Here is a 24137-nt window from a genome sequence, read left to right as displayed (position 1 = left end):
AAAGTCATGTAGAACTGAAATGTATGCCTGAATTTTATAAAGAAATGTTAAAAGGTGAGGTGAAAACCAAATATGCAGACGCTATCAAGTCCACCTGGACACAAGATGGAAAAATACACATACTTACGCACACTATGAAAAGAATCGTCGTCTGTACGCGCTCGGATCTATCTCGGCATGCTCAAGACCTGATGAAGTGAAGCGGCTATATTGTTCCATTTCAGGCCCAGCTAGAAAACTAATTTACTGAAAACCGGAATCTGAGTTTTTTCGCCTAATTTATTCTTGATTTGGTCTGAGACAAACTTGATTCATCAGATACTGTACTTTTTTAATTTTGGATATTATAGAAGACTTGATTATGTTTCAATTATGTTTTAAATGCCCTTTTGTTCTAAGCATTTCGTTTATATGTCTTGTTCTATGTTATTTGTATGTATGTCTTGTCACTAGTAGTTTGGTTTATACAAATAAGCACAAATATATAATTTATACATTTACATATATTGAATCCACATGAATTGTTTTATCTACTGTATGAACGTTAATTCTGATTTTAAAAAATGTATCAATTGCAACAATATTTCACACAATCTATGTTGTAATGATGACAGCTGGCTGTGCATTGACTGCACAACCATTTTGTTTCCATTTAATATGATTTTAGATGACAATGCATTTAAACAAGAAATAAAACACTTCTTTGACCACAATGTTAATCTAAACAGTTTGCAGCCTTTAACCTTAGATCCTTTTTGTATTTCATTAAACAATATACTTAATGATGACTCTTTACTTTTAGATAACAATGATCCGTGTAATTATAACCTTATTGATGCTTTTAATTCAAAAATCACAAATATGTCTTCCTCATTTAGCATTTTTAATATGAATTCTCGCAGCCTTGTTAATCATTTTAATGATATAACTGACTTTATTAGTACCTTAAAACATACTTTTTCTGCAATCTGTTTCACTGAAACCTTTTTTAATAATAACAAAACTTGTTTTTCTTTTTACAATATTCGAGGTTATACTTTATTGCATTCTTCTAGAACAACCAGAGCAGGGGGTGGCGTTGCCATATACTTAGACCAAAGATTTCAATATTCTGTTCGCAGTGATCTTTCTTCTATTATTTCTGAATCTGCCGAATCAATTTTTATCGAAGTTAAGACCGAGGCGAGGAATATTATTTTAGGTGTAGTTTATCGCTTACCCGAGTCATCATTAGTTACCTTCAATTCAAACGTATCCATTCTTTTAGACATTATTAATAATGAAAATAAAATCTCATATATTACTGGGGATTTTAACATTGATCTTTTAAAATCAAACACTCATAAACAATCATCCGAATTTTTGAGCAATATGTTTAAATTTAATTTTTACCCCCTCATTGACAGACCTACGCGAATAACAACTACAACAGCCACACTTATTGACAACATATTTTGTAACAATGTTTATGACAAAATATCTCCAGGAATTTTTTACTCTGACATCTCTGATCATTTTCCAGTGTATTCTATTACTTATTCTGAAGCTGTACATGCTTCTCTTAATGATAATAACAAATACGTTTGCTTCAGGAAAATAAATGATCAAGCTATTTCTTCTCTTGCAAATGACCTTCAAGAATCCGTTTGGTCCGATGTTTACAAAATGAAAAGTCCAAATGATGCCTATAACTTATTTTCAAAATCTTTTTCCAAACTATACGATACTCATAAAAACAGTCAGGTGTAAACGAAACATCCGGAAGAAAAAGAAACCTTGGATTACAACTGGCATTATCAAATCTATTGATAAAAGAAACAGACTTTATAAAAAATATAGGCCTATTAAAACCAAAAAAGAGTCGGACAGACACAAATACACACAATATAGAAACAAGTTGACTCATTTAATCAAAATTAACCGTAAAAAACATTATAATGACAAATTCAATTCCTTTAAAGGCAATATTCAAAAGACCTGGCAAACCATCAATACAGTCTTAGGACGCAATACTAAAAACAAACTACCTTCCCATTTTATACACAACGGATCCATAATCACTGACCCACTCACCATTGCGAATTCTTTTAATGACTATTTTGTAAACATCGGGCCAAACATTTCTAAGACAATAAAAAAACCTACTAACCAGCATTTTACTTCCTTCCTCAACTCACCTTTTTTTGCACCCACGTCAGAAGAAGAAATGGAAAATATTATCAACAATTTAAAAATTAACAAAAGTTCAGGCTATGATGATATCTAATAAGGTTATTAAAGCTATTTCCAAATTTATTTCTAAACCATTATCTTATATTTTCAACTTGTGCTTTTCTGAAGGAATTTTCCCCGACTTACTTAAAATTGCCAAGGTGGTTCCTGTCTTTAAAAAAGATGATTTTCATTCATTTAGTAACTACAGACCCATCTCTTTACTACCATGTTTTTCAAAAATCCTTGAACGGCTAACCTATGATAGATTATTTAATTTTCTCACTAAACACAGCATTCTTCACGATCGTCAATATGGGTTTAGAAAGGGATACTCAACTGATCTTGCACTTTTTGATATTTATGACCAAGTTACTAAAGCTATTTACAAAATTATTTTACTATCGGTATTTTTCTTGATCTTAGCAAGGCCTTTGATACAATTGATCATGACATTTTCTTGAGAAAACTCGAATTCTATGGTATCAGAGGCCTTGCTCTTAATTTTTTAAGAACTACCTTGGCAACCGTAAACAATTTGTCTCAGTTAAATCCTACTTTTCTTCTCATTCTAAAATTACATGTGGTGTTCCACAAGGCTCTATACTTGGACCTTTACTTTTTTTAATTTATGTTAATGACTTACCTAATTCCTCTTCCCTCTTAAATTTTGTTATTTTTGCTGATGACACTAACATTTTTTTTCACACAAAAATATTACTGAACTTGTGCAAACTACAAATAATGAATTAGTTAAGATTTCCAATTGGCTCAATTTAAATAAATTATCTTTGAATATTAATAAAAATAACTATATTTTTTTTAACTATAAAATAAAAAATATAGACTCTGTTGTTATTAAAATTAATGATAGTGTAATCAAACAAGTTAATGAAACAAAATGTCTTGGTGTTATCCTAGACTCAAAGTTATCCTGGCAGTCCCATCGTAATAATATTTCAAATATAATTTCTAGAAACATTGGAATAATGAATAAACTAAAGCACTATCTCCCACAGCACATTCTTTTATCTTTATATAACACCTTAGTTTTACCCTATATTAATTATTGTAACTTATCTTGGGCTACCACAATTGATAAATTTCTTTACTTGTGTCCCTGGACGAGTCCTGAAGCAACCAATATTGACAACATCTTTAAACTACAAAAACGTGCTATCAGGATTTGTGCAGGGTCAACCAGAATAGCTCACACCAAAAACTTATTTAATAAATTTAATATACTTAATGTATTTGATTTACACAAATTACAAACTTATATTTTTATGTATCGTCTAAAAAATCACTCTTTACCAAATCATATTATTTCTTTATTTCCTAAACAACAACCTGATATTCACAATTACAATACAAGATTTGCTAAAACAAATATTTTATCTGAAAAGCATACATTTCATTTAAGAAGAAAATCGATTTTTTTATAATGGTCCAAAACTATGGAATTTATTAAGTATTTCATTAAAATCTCTTCCTAATCTACCTTTGTTCAAATTTAACCTAAAAAAGTCTTTGGTCGCAGCATATGGCAGCTAAATCTCCTGTTCTTGTTCTTCTTGTTTCCTTTCTTCTTCGCTTAATAGAATCATATTGTTCATCTTGTAATTGTACTATTGTCTTAGCAATTTAAGCTTCTGTATTTTTAATGTAAACCGGACTGCTATTGTATACCTTCATTATTTTTATTTTTTTTTTTAACTGGTGGTCACGACTTAAAGTTGTCCGCAACTTATTTTGACCTCCATCCGCACATTTTTGATGTTTTTCTTGTTTATTGTAATTTTCTTTTTGCAATTTGTAATTTTTATCTTTTATTTTAAAATGTGTGGAGAAACTAATAAAACAAACAAAATAAAACAAAGTGTTAGTGTATTTTAACAATATAAGTATTACATACCCGCAAAATGTAAACAAAGTTGAAAAACAACAATTGTGGGAAAACACTTTTATAAAATGCAGTGGAAAAACATTATATTTTAAAAGTTGGATACAAGCAGGGTATAAAACAATAAAAGATATAATAGTTAATCACAAATTAATGACTCCGACAGAATTGATACCCACCCTTTCAGAGCAACAAAATGGAATAATTGAATATTTTAAGATTGTAAATGCAATTCCCTCAAATTGGAAGAAAATATTTATAAACAATGAAAAAGAGAGAGACAAACAAGAAATACAAACAATATATTGTAAAAAGTATAAAAATTTATTTTATTATAAACACATTATCAACAATATATCTATTACTCCATTTTGTCAATCGAAATGGGAAACAGAATTTAGAAATGTGAACTTTAAGTGGAATGAAATATGGTTAAAAAAAGTATATAGCATGAAACATGTAACAAAAGTAGCACAATTTAATTTTAAACTGCTACATCGAATTCTGGCATAAACAACGAATGAAGATATGGAAAATATCTCCTGAAGAAATGTGCGAACACTGCCAAAACGAAATTGAGACAGACAAGCACATGCTTTTGAAATGTAAAAGTATCCAAAAAGTATGGACAAAATTCAACAACATGATTCTAAAATGCTATACACTTGAAGAAACCGTACATGATTGGCTAGACATTGTTATTGGAACAAAAAGTGAAAATGTCAATGAATTATTATGATTGTTTACTTTTTGTATTTATAAAACAAATTTTATTAAATCATTAGAAAAGCATTCAAAAATTAGATCAAAAGTCGTCTGGAACTTGTTCCGATTTGAGCTAAAAAATCTTATACAGATCCATCGAAACGAATGAAGTGAGAGCAGCCGCAGCAGAGGGAGGTATATTCAGAGCGTCATTTCGACGATCAAGCGTTCTCTACTTCTACGGAGCGCCATTTATGCCTTTATTTACTTCCGAATTAGAAATAGTACTACGGTAACTGCTCCAGTGGACCACTGAATTTTAATATCTTTTCGTATGTTAATACACTGTGCTCAAGTGGACACAATTTGGAGCCAGTGGAGCACAGTGATATAAAATAGAAATAAGTCACTGAATGTTAATATCTTTTCGTATGTTAATACACTGTGCTCAAGTGGACCTAATTTGGCGCCAGTGGAGCACAGTGATATAAAATAGAAATAAGTCACTGAATTTTAATATCTTTTCGTATGTTAATACACTGTGCTCACGTGGACCCAATTTGGAGGCAGGGGAGCACAGTGATATAAAAGAGAAAAAAGTCACTGAATTGTAATATCTTTTCGTATGTTAATACATTGTGCTCAAGTCGACCCAATTTGGAGCCAGTGGAGCACAGTGATATAAAATAGAAAAAAGTCACTGAATTTTAATATCTTTTCGTATGTTAATACACTGTGCTCAAGTGGACCTAATTTGGCGCCAGTGGAGCACAGTGATATAAAATAGAAAAAAGTCACTGAATTTTAATATCTTTTCGTATGTTAATACACTGTGCTCACGTGGACCCAATTTGGCCCGCGCGCCAGTGAGCACACAGTGATATAAAATAGAAAAAAGTCACTAAATTATAATATCTTTTCGTATTTCAATACATTGTGCTCAAGTGGACCCAATTTGGTACCAATGGGAGCACAGGGAAATAGTCACATTCAAAAACATCGAGAAAAAATACTTCTGGAATTTAAAATTATTTCAAACTTGGTATATTTGTTCAACATCGGTTACTCCATCCGTAAATCAAAAGAAAAAATAGTTTCAAGCCACGTCAGTGATTTTAATAAACTTGCGTTTGCTTAAGATACTACTTACGAAAAAACATACAATTCCGACACATTATGTTAAACTCTAATAATGATTTTTACAACAAAAAAAACCGGTTAGGAATTCGATTTTTTCCCAGTAAATTGAGCAACTTAAATTAAAAATATACCAAGAAATATATATTGAAATCAAGGAGTATTTTTTTTTTACAAAAGAAATGTTCGTATGTTAATACACTGTGCTCCAGTGGATCCAATTTGGCGCCAGTGGAGCACAGGGAAATAGTCACATACAAAAACATCAAGAAAAAATACTTCTGGATTTAACAAATATTTCAAACTTGGTATATAAGTTCAATATCGGTTACTCCATCCGTAATGCAAAAGAAAAATTAGTTTCAAGCCATATCAGTGATTTTAGTAATTTTCGTTTTCGTGGCGCTATAGTATCTTTGGTTGATAGTTCTCTACGGGGCGCCGTATAGGACATTGCTAATTTTGTCGAAATATTACAATTTTGTCTACACATAATTAATTTTTTCAATACAAAATTCATTTTGTATTGACAAATTTCTTTTTGTGTTGACAAAATTGATTCTGTGTGGACAAAATGAATTTTGTCGAGACAAAATGAACTTTGTCAAGACAAAATTAATTCTGTGTAAGCAAAATTCATTCTGTGTAGACAAAATTAATTCTGTGTTGACAAAATTAATTCTGTGTAGACAAAATTCATTCTGTAACGACAAAATTCATTTTGTGTAGACAAAATTAATTCTGTGTGGACAAAATTAATTCTGTGTAGACAAAATTAATTCTGTGTGGACAAAATTCATTTTGTGGCGACAAAATGTATTCTGTGTAGACAAAATTCATTCTGTGTAGACAAAATTCATTTTGTTGCAACAAAATTCATTTTGTCGCGACAAAATTCAATTGGTTGCAACAAAATTCATTTTGTCGCGACAAAATTCATTTTGTTGCAACAAAATTGATTTTGTTGCGACAAAATGAATTTTGTTAGCCGAGCCTACTCAAGCGTGGGACAAAACGTTTTAACATTTAAATTAGAAGGCGGGGTTGTTATTGGAAACTCGAAGATTGACAGTTAGGCCTATAGGCCTACGATCAAACAGCGCGCGAATATCATTTTACGACCTCCTCTACACCGGTGCCAACAAATTGTTAATAGGTAAAGGAATTTAAATTAATTTATCTACCGTGAGTAAAAGCAAACTAATTAAGCAAAAGTCTAATATGGAACTGGAATACTTTGCGTCGAGTATAAGTACAGTTTATACTGACGTATAACAATTGTATACTTCAAAATTAATTCCGATTGTTTGTTTTTAGTTGCGTGAAAGCGACTCTATAGTTCACCATGTCGGTCGGTCTGTTGGTCGGTCGGTCCGGTATCACTTTGCGTTTTATCGCGTTTTCTGTACTCTTTGAACTGCACACGACTTACAGTGGTTGTTGGCCTTGTTTGCTATATGCTTTTGAAAGAAAAATGGTAAAGCACTTTCTTACCTCGACTCACGAATCAAACGATTTAAATTGAAAACAGAGTCCGATGCTTTTGTTTGAATATAATAATGTTAAAAATGCTAAATATAAATGTTATGTTTCTATGCTTATTTTACAACTTCATGGTTGATTTTATTTATTATACATTGCTAATTGCAAGTAATTGTTTATAGGTTTACATTGTTCTTTGTACTTTTGATGTACGTATTCAGTCTTTGGCTGGCTTGATAAGATTGATGTTAAATAAAAATGCATTTTCCTCTAATAAAATATGGAGTTGTATCGAGAGAGTATCGTAATTTCGGGCAGAATGGTTTTCGGTCTGGAAAGGGCATTATTACACTGTCTATGGGGTGTTGATATTTATACATCGAATGTTCGAATCGAATCGAATAGCCCCACATTATTGAAGCTTTACCTGAAGAGGTCCTAGACAACTTGCGTAATCTTGGAGAAGCCCAGATCCTCCGTCAAACCAGAATGGTTTTCGGTTTGGAAAGGTCATTATTACACTGTCTGGGGTGTTGATATTTATACATCGAATGTTTTATGGGCAATCAGTCCTGAACCTAGCCAACGTAGGCTACCTGGCCTACTTACTACCGTAGGTTAGAGGTTATTAGGTTTCGCAGGGTGGATGACTGTCATAATAAAACTAACGTGAGCAATCTTTTGTAGTCAGTTCTTTAAATGTTTTTTTTTCTTCAAATAACGGACAGCTTTCAGCATCATTATTTCTGCAATGATTATTATTATCTTAAAGATATATTGTCTCCTGAAAAAAAAGTGTTTTTTTAATCTTTTTGTTGAATACGTTATTTTAATGTCACATAATAGTTATTCACTTTCACAAAAAAAAAATTGGGTCTGAAAAAAGTTTATTTACCTGAAAAAACTGTAATTTAAAGCAAGAAATGGTCAAATTGTCTGGAAGCCAATGAGTTTTTGGGTAATTTAACTGTTTATTTTGTCTTTTTTCTTATGGAAGTGAACAACTTCATTAAAACTGCATAATGGCCTATTCAAAGTCCGATTTTAAAAATCTTTATTTTTCATGATTTTGGGAAACAATACATCTTTAATTTTAAAATAAAGTATATACATTTTTATAAAGATTAATTAATAATATTTTAAACGAAAAAATATTAAATAGCCCCATTACTACAATTTTACTTAAGTAATAAGCAGGGCTCTAATGAAAACCATTTTCCGATTTTTTAATATAGAATACATTATAATAATTATTATTACTGACGACGTAGATATTAAATTGTCAAAGTATGAATACTGATCATATCTGATATTTCCAGGGGTCCCTGATATTATAAAATAGATTAATATGATAGCAATAGAGACGGAGGCATGCTCAGCCATAATAACTGAACCAATAACAAATGTCAAAGATTCGCCACTGTCATCATTTATAGCTTCACCCCGTCTTGTCCTTTTCACGTTTAAACTCCGCCTTCTAATTTAAATGTTAAAACCGAGCCTACTCCAAACGTTTTTTAAAACATTTTGTCCCACGCTTGAGTAGGCTAGGCTAACAAAATTCATTTTGTCGCGACAAAATGAATTTTGTTGCAACAAAATGAATTTTGTCTACACAGAATGAATTTTGTCTACATAGAATAAATTTTGTCTACACAGAATACATTTTGTCGCCACAAAATGAATTTTGTCGTTACAGAATGAATTTTGTCTACACAGAATTAATTTTTTCCACACAGAATTAATTTACACAGAATTAATTTTGTCGAGACAAAATAAATTTTGTCAATACAAAATGAATTTTGTGTTAACAAAATGAATTTTGTATTTGTAGACAAAATTGTAATATTTCGACAAAATTAGCATGTCCCAAACGGCGCCCCGTAGTTCTCTGTTATTAAAGAACAACTACATAAGAAAATGTGTATTTACTTTTCTTTGCATGCCGCGTGTGCCATCCACGTCTGTTTTTGCACACAAAACTTGTACTGTATTTAGGTATTTAGTACGTAAGTCATATTATGGGGATTTATAGACAATATAAATAACTAGGTCAGCTTTTGTGGCTTTTGTGTGCGTGGCTGGGGTAGCTAGGCTTAAAAAGATAGACATCTAGGCTAGGACTAGCTAGAGGCCTAGGCTGTAGTAGTAGGCCCCCTAGAGCTAAACGTCACGTCGTAGGCTAGCCGGTACGGTAGAGCGGTACCCACTGACTGTTCTGTAGGGCCTACACATCACTGGATGAAGCGGGATCCAGTCAAGTCGCCCCATCGCAAAGTCGCCCCATACAAAGTCGCCCAATACAAAGTCGCCCCATCGCAAAGTCGCCCCAAAACAAAGTCGCCCCGGCACAGTCGCCCCATTACAAAGTCGCCCCATCGCAAAGTCGCCCCAACGCAAAGTCGCCCCAACGCAAAGTCGCCCCAACGCAAAGTCGCCCCATCGCAAAGTCGCCCACGGTTTTATTTCGTTATTTACAGTGTTGTGAGACAATGAGTGTTATAGGCTACTTATTGATCATTTTGCATTTATTGACAAGTTATGTGTCTTAATTTTATAAAAAAGGATTTCATCGCCGATATGATTGTTTTACATGCAGGTATTTTAGTAAAATTAAAATGCTACATTTTGACCATGGAAACACCATCGTACAGTATGATTATCGTGTGCGTGTTTTTTAAAAAGGGGAATCCCCGACGGGCAGCAGAAAGACGTAGCAGCTGTGAGAATGAAACAGATACCAGAAGGAGCAGCTCCGATTGGTTTCAGAGAATGTTTAAGATTGCGAGTCGCTTTTTATTCAACAGCAGAATGATCATTTTACTGAAGAAATTCTTTTCAACCCTTTTGGTTATAGAACATTCTAATTATCATGCCTAATAAATATCCTCATATCGGGTGTTTATTTAATTTTAATAAACAAGACAGTGAAGAGGCACGGAATAATACGTACACGGACGTACGACGAATACACACATGCACGTCATCATTTACGACATATAGTGGCGATATGATGCAATTTTATAATGGATATAATGATGGGATTGCATTTCCAGGCTTATAATCATCAATGTTCATTGTAATACTATGTATATAATAGTAAACTGAATGTTTATAAATAAATTGTTTTACCTAATTTGTTGCATATAAAAAATAAAAGACACAGATTTTTAAGGCACACATCTTTCTCTCATCATAGACCTCAGTGTAAAATAAAAACAATCAATTATTAATATAGGCCTAGGCCTAATAATAATAATAAATATTCATCGACCAAAGTAAAAATAATCTAGATCGTATAACATCATTTTATCGCGACCAAAATTAAACGCCACCGATTTCGAACGCGACTGATATCATCGTAAAACTCCGACGGGGTTTCCCCATCTTCAGATGGTGCGTTGTAGTGTGACAACGGCGGAGTAATTACGAGGGTTTCCCTCTGGTGAGAGCTAGCACGTTAGTGCGACCGCGGAGTGATTAGTTGGGGGCTTCCTCTCTGATGATTGGGGAGCGTGCTGATCGTGTGACCTAAGACTACATGGCGGGGCTTCCCCTTTTATGCCTACACGTTCCGTGTTATTTTGTGTATCATTGCGACATTTTACGCACTTTTAAACTATTTTTTAACGTTTTGGGGCGACTTTGCGATGGGGCGACTTTGTGTTGGGGCGACTTTGCGTTGGGGCGACTTTGCGTTGGGGCGACTTTGCGATGGGGCGACATTGCAATGGGGCGACTGTGTCAGGGCGACTTTGTTTTGGGGCGACTTTGCGATGGGGCGACTGTGTATGGGGCGACTTTGTATGGGGCGACTTTGCGATGGGGCGACTTGACTAGCATCCGATGAAGCAAGGTGATATTTTGCCTGGCGGATTTTGTATGTTGATATGTATGGAGTGCCATATGTGTCATGGACCAGCCTCCACAACAACCGTGACCGTGTAAGAAAGAGATGAGGGTCGTTTTTCTATTTTGTAGATATCGCGCATCCATGGCATCATAAACATGTTCAGAAAAATATTATTTTGAAATGAATTACTATTAATAATTTTTTATTTTTGCCTTATTCATTGGTCACTGAGAAAAAACATGCCAACCATGGCGGTAACAATTTTTACCTTCATGTGCCAACTTTGTTCAGTGACCAATGAGTTTAAAGATATAGGCCTAGACAAAATAATCAAATGAATAATAAAAATGTATAAATATTTATATTTTTTATGAATACGTAATCTAATAATAAGTAATAGCCAGAGACAATTACATTAATTAAGGCATTATTGATGATGTTTCTTACCCTACAAGTCTTTTTTTTGTTCTTAATTTGATATGTTCTTAATTAATGGTTTTAATTGAACGAATAGGCCTACTATAAACAATGGCAGATTCCCAGTCAAAACCATGCAGAACCATCCTAGTCACTGGAGGTACAGGCCTTGTAGGAATGGCTATCAAAGAAATTGCAGAAATTGGAAATCAGACGAATGAAAAATGGGTCTTTGTTTCGTCAAAAGACGCTGATCTTACGTAAGTAGTATAGAACAGTAGAACCCGTGAAAGGGACACTTGTACAGTTCATGTAACAAAGTGTCCCTATAATACAGGTTACTTCTGAATTGGCGTTTACGATGGGGTTATACAGTAACATACTGTATGTCCCATATTTGGGTTATACAGTAACATACTGTATGTCCCATATTTGGGTTATACAGTAACATACTGTATGTCCCATATTTGGGTTATACAGTAACATACTGTATGTCCCATATTTAGGTTATACAGTAACATACTGTATGTCCCATATTTGGGTTATACAGTAACATACTGTATGTCCCATATTTGGGTTATACAGTAATATACTGTATGTCCCATATTTGGGTTATACAGTAACATACTGTATGTCCCATATTTGCGTTATACAGTAACATACTGTATGTCCCATATTTGCGTTATACAGTAACATACTGTATGTCCCATATTTGGGTTATACAGTAACATACTGTATGTCCCATATTTGGGTTATACAGTAACATACTGTATGTCTCATATTTGGGTTATACAGTAACATACTGTATGTCCCATATTTGGGTTATACAGTAACATACTGTATGTCCCATATTTGGGTTATACAGTAACATACTGTATGTCCCATATTTGGGTTATACAGTAACATACTGTATGTCCCATATTTGGGTTATACAGTAACATACTGTATGTCCCATATTTGGGTTATACAGTAACATACTGTATGTCCCATATTTGGGTTATACAGTAACATACTGTATGTCCCATATTTGGGTTATACAGTAACATACTGTATGTCCCATATTTGGGTTATACAGTAACATACTGTATGTCCCATATTTGGGTTATACAGTAACATACTGTATGTCCCATATTTGGGTTATACAGTAACATACTGTATGTCCCATATTTGCGTTATACAGTAACATACTGTATGTCCCATATTTGCGTTATACAGTAACATACTGTATGTCCCATATTTGGGTTATACAGTAACATACTGTATGTCCCATATTTGGGTTATACAGTAACATACTGTATGTCCCATATTTGGGTTATACAGTAACATACTGTATGTCCCATATTTGGGTTATACAGTAACATACTGTATGTCCCATATTTGGGTTATACAGTAACATACTGTATGTCCCATATTTGGGTTATACAGTAACATACTGTATGTCCCATATTTGGGTTATACAGTAACATACTGTATGTCCCATATTTGGGTTATACAGTAACATACTGTATGTCCCATATTTGCGTTATACAGTAACATACTGTATGTCCCATATTTGCGTTATACAGTAACATACTGTATGTCCCATATTTGGGTTATACAGTAACATACTGTATGTCCCATATTTGGGTTATACAGTAACATACTGTATGTCTCATATTTGGGTTATACAGTAACATACTGTATGTCCCATATTTGGGTTATACAGTAACATACTGTATGTCCCATATTTGGGTTATACAGTAACATACTGTATGTCCCATATTTGGGTTATACAGTAACATACTGTATGTCCCATATTTGGGTTATACAGTAACATACTGTATGTCCCATATTTGGGTTATACAGTAACATACTGTATGTCCCATATTTGGGTTATACAGTAACATACTGTATGTCCCATATTTGGGTTATACAGTAACATACTGTATGTCCCATATTTGGGTTATACAGTAACATACTGTATGTCCCATATTTGGGTTATACAGTAACATACTGTATGTCCCATATTTGGGTTATACAGTAACATACTGTATGTCCCATATTTGGGTTATACAGTAACATACTGTATGTCCCATATTGGGGTTATACAGTAACATACTGTATGTCCCATATTTGGGTTATACAGTAACATACTGTATGTCCCATATTTGCGTTATACAGTAACATACTGTATGTCCCATATTTGGGTTATACAGTAATATACTGTATGTCCCATATTTGGGTTATACAGTAACATACTGTATGTCTCATATTTGGGTTATACAGTAACATACTGTATGTCCCATATTTGGGTTATACAGTAACATACTGTATGTCCCATATTTGGGTTATACAGTAACATACTGTATGTCCCATATTTGGGTTATACAGTAACATACTGTATGCCCCATATTTGGGTTATACAGTAACATACTGTATGTCCCATATTTGGGTTATACAGTAACATACTGTATGTCCCATATTTGGGTTATACAGTAACATACTGTATGTCCCATATTTGGGTTATACAGTAACATACTGTATGTCCCATATTTGGGTTATACAGTAACATACTGTATGTCCCATATTTGGGTTATACAGTAACATACTGTATGTCCCATATTTGGGTTATACAGTAACATACTGTATGTCCCATATTTGGGTTATACAGTAACATACTGTATGTCCCATATTGGGGTTATACAGTAACATACTGTATGTCCCATATTTGGGTTATACAGTAACATACTGTATGTCCCATATTTGGGTTATACAGTAACATACTGTATGTCCCATATTTGGGTTATACAGTAACATACTGTATGTCCCATATTTGTTTTAAGGGAAAGTGTCCCCTTAATAGGGTTGTCCCAAAGAAGGAGTTTTACTGTACTACAAAATATTTTTTTATTTTGAAGGGGTCACAAGATGATATGGTTTGACCTCTTATCTATCTCTAATTGGAGCAAGTATTCAATATGTGTGAGTCATTTAATGTTGGAACAATCTCTGCATGGAAGTGTCTCTTTAGAATGACCTATAATATAGTAATAATATTCTGTGTATTCCTTTACACTAGATCGGAAGCTGAAACGTGTGCACTATTTGAGAAGCACAAACCAACCCATGTTATTCATCTGGCGGCTATGGTCGGTGGACTGTTTAGTAACCTTAAGTACAACCTGGACTTCTGGGTAAGTTGATTCATATGCCTGAGCCTATTTACAAATGTTCTATCCAATTAATTGCTGCCTCATCCTATGGATTGAATGTTAAGCCAGGTATATAATGCATAATAAGCAACACAAAAAAAGTAATGGGTTATCATGATCGGCACTACCCTGTGGCTTTGAATCTATAATGTATCGTGTATATCTAAATGTTATCAGTCCTAATTATACTTTACATGTACACACACATAGGTAGTCTACAATCAATAATTAAGTTGTTTTGTTTGATTTTTAATACAGTATGGTGTTTTTGTGGCCATATTTTGTGTTAATGATAAATCAGTGCAGTCTTGCATAAAATACTACTACTAGGCCAGAACCTACAATAAAAGTGAGGGCGCTATTATAGAAAAGTTACTCATGCATGCAATTTCAACAAAAATGTAATGCTCAATTTTTAAAAAGCTGACTTTAAATTGAATCATCTTTTGTGGTGGTCACATAATTGTTTTAAAGCTTATTTTTTTTTTTTTTTTTCATTTCATTTATTTCGTCTCACATAATTATAACAAAAAAAATAACAAACAATACAGAAAGACAGGATTCCCAAAAGCGAACTAAATCAAACTATCAAGTGGGTGTCCAGCAAAACAAAATCAATCAACAATAAAATACAAAATTACAACATTAAAAACAACGTGAAGATTAAAAAAGTACAAAATATCTATACAAAAGTTACCCAAGACATTATTATTAGTTATCCGCTTGGTATACCAAGCGGATAACTCCTTGTTATTGTATGAGATCAACATTTTTTTTCTGTATTATTCTTCTTTCCTTCCTTCCTTTTTGTGAGTCGCGTTTCTCTAAAATGTGTAAACATAACATTTCATAACTTTGACAACATATGGGCATTTACGTGAAGTTGTGCACCTCCTATTTTTGAAAGACGTCATAGTTGCGCAACGTGACTTACGCGCAATTTTATGAATTTCAATGATTGATCATAGATTAAAAACCAAAAGTCATTTAGTATTGACACTTTGACAAAATTTAAGTCATATCAGGGGCAAACTTTCTACGGATTAAAAATGGCATGTTTCACAAGAAGTTACGCGCGCACGCGCATTTAAAATTTCAAAATGCGCAAAATTAATTTCTAATCAACTTTTTACGCGTTTCATGTCATTTTGAGCATGTCAAAAATTCCCACGGGCGCGCGATTTTTTACGCACGCGGTGCGCACGTAGCGATAAAAACATATTTTTTTCTCTTGAATTATATTTTTCAAGCCTTTCCTAGTAATTTTGAAAACAATTTAGAACTTTTCCAGTTTAAATAACGCCATACGAACACGTTGAATTAGACAATTTGTGCGCGTTTTTTAAGAAAAAGCTTAAAAAATCATCAAAATAATGTCTTTTTTTAAACAGTCATAGTTTCTAAAGTAAACCGTGAACCGTTTATTTTTATTACAAAATCTAGAAGTTGATGAGTTGCAGATATCGGATCATGCATCGATAAGGCTAAAAAAACATTGTGACGTAATCGTATGGCCACACGAATGTAAAATATAGGATTTTTGTCTGTTTCGTTATTGCTCATCACATTCAATGGAGCGCATCACGCTTATCTGTATTTCTTTTTCTCCTATATTTATATATTGTCTAGGTTAATCAACTTTCTTTAGCATGAGATAAAAATATTTTAATTTTTATAACGTCATCATGCCTAAAAATTTTAATTACGTGGGTCATTAATTTCATCTTTACAGTAAATTTTAATCTGTAATAGCTCGTAAGAATAAAATGTGATAATCACGATTAAAACGTTTTCTGGAAGCTATAGGATTGTAGATACGAATTCATGTAAACATTTTGCCAATCGGATGTTTTGACGTCATCATATTGCCAGTTGAATAAAAAAAGTCGTATTTTCATATTTTGCGTAATAGTTCATCACATTTAAATGTGCGCGCACCAACATTTTACGTATTCAAATTTCTTCTACACGTTAATATGTTGTTGCTAAGATAATTTTCTTCAGAAATTGCTATCGTTGTGTTGTTTTTTTTATGACGTCATCATGTTAAATATTTGAATTAAAGGCAGGTCCCATAATTCAGTTAATATGTCATATAATAATACAGTAGTACAATGTACACCAGCATAGTCTCTGATGTGAGCAAATTGTTGTTTGCCGCCCTCTGTATCATGTAGAATTAATGTCTCCTTTTATACACAGTGTACTGTATAATTATAATAGGCTACAAGGCGAAAATACAGGACCACCTCTTATTATAGTTTTTAACGTATGACGTGCACGTACCATCTGTCGTGCGGATAACTAACTCGTCAAAGTGACGAGTTTCATGTCTAGTTATTATTATTATTATTATTATTATTATTATTACTGTTATAATTATCACAGATATCAAATGAAGTTTCAATTTTTCGCGGATTAATGGCCGATAGTTGTAAAAGAATAAAAGGAAATATTTAGCTTAAAATAACATTTTAATTTATTAGTAAATAAGCCTAAGTTAATCGGGAGCGTATTTCTAAGATCCTGAGGCAACCTATCCCATGAGCGTTGAAACTGGTTAAATGTAGAACATTTAGAATTGTCAGTCCTACCAAACTTGTGAACAAATCTTAGATCATTGTCACGCCTGAGGTTAATCTGAACAAAATCAAAAATTTTAAAATTATATTTGTTATAGAGACATTTGGAAACAACGGAAATCAATAGGTAATTTATACGACCATCAAAGGACGGAAGACCAAGAACTCCAAGTCTCTGCTCATAAGACAGGGTGCCCCAGGATTTAGGTATACAAACCCTGGTCATGCGGCGTTGAACCCTTTCTAAAGATTCAATCTCTCCCTTTCGATACGGAAACCACGCCGGCATCCCATACTCCATAATAGGTCTAACAAGAGCATTAAAAAGCTTCGGGATAACGATGTGGTTTCTAAAACGCACGACCCTCATGATAAACCCCAGAAGCCTGGACGCCTTAGCCTTAACATTTGCGACATTCAAGCTTGTGTGTAAAGGTAAAATCCCAATATATTTAAAACACTCCACCCTCTCAATAACGTTCTCCCCAATTAGATAATTGATTGCACTGTTCTTAAGTTTGGCTGATCTAGTAAACCGTATGTGCTTACATTTAATAGGATTAAGCGGTAATTTATTAAGAACACTCCAATTATATATTTCGTTTATGTCGTTCTGCAATGCAGCACTGTCTTCGGTAGATCTTATTGCCCTGTAGACTGCTACATCGTCGGCATAAAGTAAAATATTCGATTCAATGGAGGAGGACAAGTCTAAAGTAAATACATTAAACAAAACCGGGCCGAGTACACTACCTTGCGGGACTCCCGAGGAGACAGGACAACGGTATGACAGGGCACCCCTAAACGCAACTCTTTGAGACCTACCCAATAAAAAAGATGTGAACCACCGCAAAATTTCGCCACAGATCCCAAGACGGTGAAGCTTCTCAAGGAGCAGAGAGTGACAGACCCGATCAAAAGCCTTGCTAAAATCTAAGAACAGGGCATCAATGGGAGGGGGCTTGCGTTCATCCAAAATATCAGACCAATGGGTGTAAGCAGTGGCAAGGAGAGTTTGACAAGACCTGCCGGAGACAAACCCGTGCTGTTGTGAGGACATCATACCATGCAAGTTAAGGTGGTCGGTTAGATTTTTACACACGATTCTCTCAAGTATCTTACCCACAACACTACATAGCGAAATCGGACGATAGTTGTTTATAACTTTAACATCATCTGATTTGTGAATGGGAACCACATTGGCCACTTTCCATTCTGTCGGAAGAACGCCAGATCGAAGCGAAAGATTGAAAAGCTCAGAAAGGGGCTTACATATATATGTAGCAGATAGTTTAAGCATCGATGACGTTATGCCATCAGGCCCGGAGCTTTCCCCATTTTCAGACCGTTAATTATGAACAAGACCTCCGACGGGGTTGTAATGATGTTATTGAGGGGAGAGAGGCCAATATGGTTCCCAGTACAATCAGTGTGAGTTTCAACCTGCACAGAGTCATTGTGAAATTTGATTGAAAAAAAGAGTTAAAAGCGTCGGCAATAATCTGGGGATTCTCTACTAGTGTCCTATTAATATTAAACATCTTCGGTGCATTTTTCGCTCGCGATTTCCTCGTAAATGACCAAAAAGCTTTTCCATTGTCAGTATTACTTTTTGCCGCGAGATTATTAACATACTCAAAGTATGATTTGTTTACACGATATTTGAGAGCGTTTCGACATTTCCTGAACTTATCCCATTTAACTGTGTCATCAGAATTTTTAGCTTTCTTGAATAAACGCTTCTTGATTCTTGATTGTTTTATTATATCGGGCGTTATCCACGGAGGTTTAGAACGCCTCTTAGCCTTGCGTTTCGGAACTACTTTGTGAATGACATCAAGGAAATGTGTTCTAAAAAAGTCCCAAGCAGAGTTCATATCAATAGCACATGTAAAATCAGGCCAATCAGTATTTTCGAAAGTGTTATTAAATCTATTAATATCAATCTTAGCGTAGTCTAAAAAATAGCCAGGAGGCAGGCGAGTCCCTTTGAAAGCGAGATCATAAGCACAACTGGATTCCATCGTGATCGCTACCTAAGATAGGTGCACATGTTGAAATGGATGAAAGCGTTTCAAGTTTGCTGACATAGACATGGTCGATCAGATTTCCTTCACTAGAAAGTTCATTTCTGCGTCTAGTAACAAAATTAACAACTTGTGTAAAGTTCAATACATCTAGAACAGAGGAAAGTTTCTCCTTTAAATAATTATCATGAGAGTTCAAATTAATGTTGAAATCGCCTGTTAGAATTATACAGTTGTATAAATAAACATCGTCAAAAACTGAGTCAATACTATTTTGCAATTTATCAAAGAAAGTAATATTAGCATTCGGAGGAAGATATACACAACCAATAAGAACTTTACCTTTCATAGTATATATAACAGTCCAACATATTTCAAGACCATCAACGTTATACTTAGCTGTGTCATGAGGTTGTAAGTCATTAACGACAGCAATAAGCGTTCCTCCACCATGTCAGTTTCTGTCACATCTAAATACTGTGTATAAGGATGCAGGAAACATTTGAGAGTTAGATATCGTTGGATGTAGGAAAGTTTCTGTAATGCAGATTACATTGGTTGAGTCAGTGGTGATAATACGCTGGAGATCTGAAATTTTATTTACAATGCTTCTAGCATTATAATAAGATAGATTTACTGTAGATCCACCAGGACCGGGGTTGGTTTTGACATCACCCGCAAGCACGATCATGTCTCGTTGAGACGACGTATGATTAGCATAATAATGCACTCTTCCACCTGCGTTTCTTAAATGTCTACGGTATTTAAAAAAACACCGGCAATTAGGCGGCATAAAAAAGTTTGTGTAACTTACGCAGTTATAATGATGATATTCTAAGCACTGAGGCTCAACCTTGTTATCCGAGTCGAATAGTGACGTAAGCCGGCTTACAAAGAAAAATGCAATTATGAGCAAAGTACAGGTGGTGAGACAGTACGGAATGCCCATAATGGCGATGTAAGAGTCACGTGACCTGCACGCACAAACAGGTAGGCCTAGTAAACGTCGTCGGAGAACCACCAGAAAATCAGTAAAATACGATAAACGAACAAAATAGCGTAGATGATAGTTGTAAAACAGCACTCAGTAAATAAGTTGAAAATCAATGCAGTGCTTTACATAAACCAGAAGGAGGTGACGCCGGTTTGACTATGAATAGTGTGGCTAGCGAGAGCTCGATGAAAACACGTCTACACTCGCTGAATTGTGTGTAACAGCCTTTCAGTATATATACTTTAAATTTAATCATCTTTTGTGGTGGTCACATAATTGTTTTAAGACCTAAATACACATCTTGAGAATTGATATATTTATTTTGTTGTGTTATTGTTTACAGAGAATTAATATAAAGATAAACGATAATGTTTTACATAATGCGTATAAACATAATGTACGCAAAGTAGTGTCTTGTTTGTCAACGTGCATCTTTCCTGATAAGACAACGTATCCTATTGACGAGTCGATGATCCATAACGGTCCACCGCATGACTCAAACTTTGGCTACGCATACGCAAAACGAATGATTGACGTACAAAACAAGTCAGTATAATATTTACCGTATATCCTCTGCTATAAATTCAACCACCACTGTCAAATCATTGAATTCTTTAATTTTTTAGGTCCATACTCAAATTCTATCTCTGATCTCTACCCTTGCAATTGTATGATGATGTAATAATACTTTATTATTTTCAATGTTTACAGAGCATACCATTCACAACACGGGTGTATGTTTACTTCCGTCATACCTACAAATGTTTTTGGTCCTCACGACAACTTTAATTTAGAGAATGGTCATGTGATTCCAGGACTGATACATAAAGTGTATCGAGCAAAAGGCGAGTACAGGTTATATCTAGTAAACAAAACAAAAAAGAAAAAGACTGTAGCCTAGATGCTTTTATTATATTGATAACTAAACATTCATGCAACTGAATGTATTGTAACGTAGTTGAAGTAACGAAACACCAAGACATTCTCATGGTGTGCTGCTAACCTAACTAGTTACTTATCTATTTATTTTATTAACCTAACAATAAAAAGAAAAAGAAAGCACTCAGAAACTGAGTGAAGTACTTAATATATAATATCAAAATATTGCCACAGAGGGCGCATGTTGATATTTAAAACCGGACCATGTTAAAAAAATACAAATTTTCCTTTTTTTTATTTGTGAAGTTATTAATGTGGTGGGGGTGGAAGGTGACAGTGTAGAAGAGGAGGAAAGAAAAATAATATTTTACATACTGTATATAATTGACTGAATGTTCTCATATTTTCAACAGAAGATGACACGCCATTTACAATATGGGGTACAGGGTCTCCACTTCGTCAGTTCATATACTCCAAGGACTTGGCACGTCTTTTTATCTGGGTTCTACACGAGTATGATGAGGTCAACCCCATTATCTTGTCAGTTGGAGAAGAAGATGAAGTGTCAATCAAAGAGGTTGCAGACATGGTTGTTGACGCTTATGAATTTAAAGGAAATGTTTTTGTATCCTTGGCACAAACAAATATTATTGTATAAGCTTTATTAAATTGAACCCTTACTTTTTTATTTTGTGTATCCACAAACTTTCATTCATAATCTTTTATTAGCGACCCTTCGGTTTTCATGACAGGGCAGGCTTTTGTGTCTAACAGTCATTCTATACAAGCTCATGTCTTTCTGAGCATGTATAGAATGACTTTTTGACTCGAAAGCTGTGATGTGTTGTGGAGCGAAAAGTCATTCATTTGTTTTTAGACAAAAAGTGTGCACACAAAATATATATGTTATACTCTTTTTAAAACATGAACAATTATTACCTTTATGTTACCAGGTTCATCATCAATTTATTAAATAATATAATTACATATATGTATGACACTTCTTCTGCTGCTTGTTAACTTCTTTATATCTGTTAATTTCCTATTGATCAACTCAGCTTGATACAAGTAAATCAGACGGACAGTTCAAGAAAACAGCAAGTAACGCAAAATTAAAAAGTCTTTTTCCTGATTTTAAATTTACCCCAATTAAACAAGGTATTTTTATTTACAAGAATTCAAACCATGTATCTGAATAATATCATTAATCAATCGATCATACTTTTAATATCGATGTTATTTTACTATTATTCGCAGCGTTAAAGGAGACAGTGACGTGGTTTGTGGATAATTATGAGACAGCCAGGAAATAAAGTGAAGGAAAATACGCTAACTTTAAAAGCACAAATAGGGGAGAAGAAAGAAGAACAGAAATGCATTTGGTGTCATTAACTGGACACAGAAGATGAGCACTTGTGGAAAGTTAGTTGATAGGTAGTAGACGAAACAACAGGGGTCAAAGTTCACCCTAACTAACGATTTGATAGTAGATTTGTCGTAATTGCTAGTTGAAAATGTTAAGTAGCTAAAATGTTGGGTGGTTGTAATTTGAACTTTTTTTAAACTAACAACATACAGCAGGCAAGACATGTCAATGTCTGTCATTTTTTCTTTTGTAGAATTTATTAATTTACCACACAGTGCTTACTTGCTAAAATGCTAGTTGGGTTGCTTATTTTGCTAGTTATAACCAAATGTTTTCTGGTGGATAAAAAGTATATTTCAAGCTCTGCAACACCAATAACCAAAAGTATAAGTTAATGGGGATAAAGTATACATGTTGATGTGTGTAGGATTATAATCATGTGCTATTATAAGGTATGATGTAATTATACACATAGGTTAATTACAATCCATCTTAACCGGCTGTATACACCCCGGCCTAACCTGTACATAACCCAGTCAATCCATAATCCAACCTATTGACCAATACATAGCCCATGGTATTTGAATTAACCTCTATCAACAAGTCAGCCTAACCAATACATAACCCATGCTATGCTAGCCTCTCACCCTAATCTTATTATATCTAATACATTCCAAATATATATAGTTTTGTATTTATTTTTTTGTTGGTTGGTTCATAAAACATACTATACCATATATATATATAGTTAGTATATTTTTATCACCAAATAAAGTACAAGGAACTTTTTCGAAAAATTGCTTAATTTTGACTCCATTTTTTTCAATGTATATTTGTCCTATCACAATATAATATAATATCATAAATATGTATACAGCAATATTATCACATTTTATAAAATTCATATTTTAGGTAATTTTTGACCAAAATCCCTGTACCATAGTACAGGGAACTTTTCAAAATATGGTTTCATCACCAAATAAACTACAGGGAACGTTTTTAATATAACAACATGATATCTGTATACAGCAATATTATCACATTTTATAAAAACTCATATTTTAGGTAATTTTTGAACAAAATCTTTTCTACATGGCACCAAAAGATGATAATAGAAATTGCACAATTGAGAGTTTATATTTGGGGTGATTTTTTAAAATCCCTGACATTTTTAAAGCCATTTTTATTTTTGTTGGGTCATATGAAAGTGGAGTGTATAATTTGGGTATTTTTCACCAAATCGCCTACAACTCTCTGAACACCATAAAGGATGAACAACAAGACAATAATATCATTTTAGTTTTGCACTTTTACATTTTTAATGACATTTTCTCGATATAATAGGGCATATATATTTTGAATTAACACAAAGATCAGTTACATGTGCTGT

General features: G+C 33.7%; 1 protein-coding gene across 3 annotated transcripts; it reads left to right on the top strand.

Moving 5' to 3' along the window:
- The first annotated feature begins 9360 nt into the window (after positions 1 to 9360).
- On the top strand, positions 9361 to 23524 carry LOC140040052 (GDP-L-fucose synthase-like). Of its 3 annotated transcripts, none has more exons than XM_072085705.1 (8): positions 9361 to 9447; positions 11806 to 11968; positions 14767 to 14881; positions 20846 to 21048; positions 21214 to 21347; positions 21795 to 22006; positions 22440 to 22539; positions 22639 to 23524. In XM_072085705.1, the coding sequence occupies exons 2-8, from the start codon at positions 11820 to 11822 to the stop codon at positions 22692 to 22694; spliced, it is 969 nt and encodes a 322-aa protein (XP_071941806.1). In that variant the 5' UTR covers positions 9361 to 9447; positions 11806 to 11819; the 3' UTR covers positions 22695 to 23524. The 3 variants fall into 3 exon arrangements, with proteins under 3 accessions (XP_071941806.1, XP_071941808.1, XP_071941807.1); XM_072085707.1 differs by having other exon boundaries at positions 9377 to 9436; XM_072085706.1 differs by having other exon boundaries at positions 9388 to 9443.
- The last annotated feature ends 613 nt before the right edge of the window (positions 23525 to 24137 follow it).

The sequence above is a fragment of the Antedon mediterranea genome, chromosome 2 (assembly GCF_964355755.1).
Source record: "Antedon mediterranea chromosome 2, ecAntMedi1.1, whole genome shotgun sequence".
NCBI lineage: Eukaryota > Metazoa > Echinodermata > Crinoidea > Comatulida > Antedonidae > Antedon > Antedon mediterranea.
This window is presented reverse-complemented; position numbering and strand designations above follow the sequence as displayed.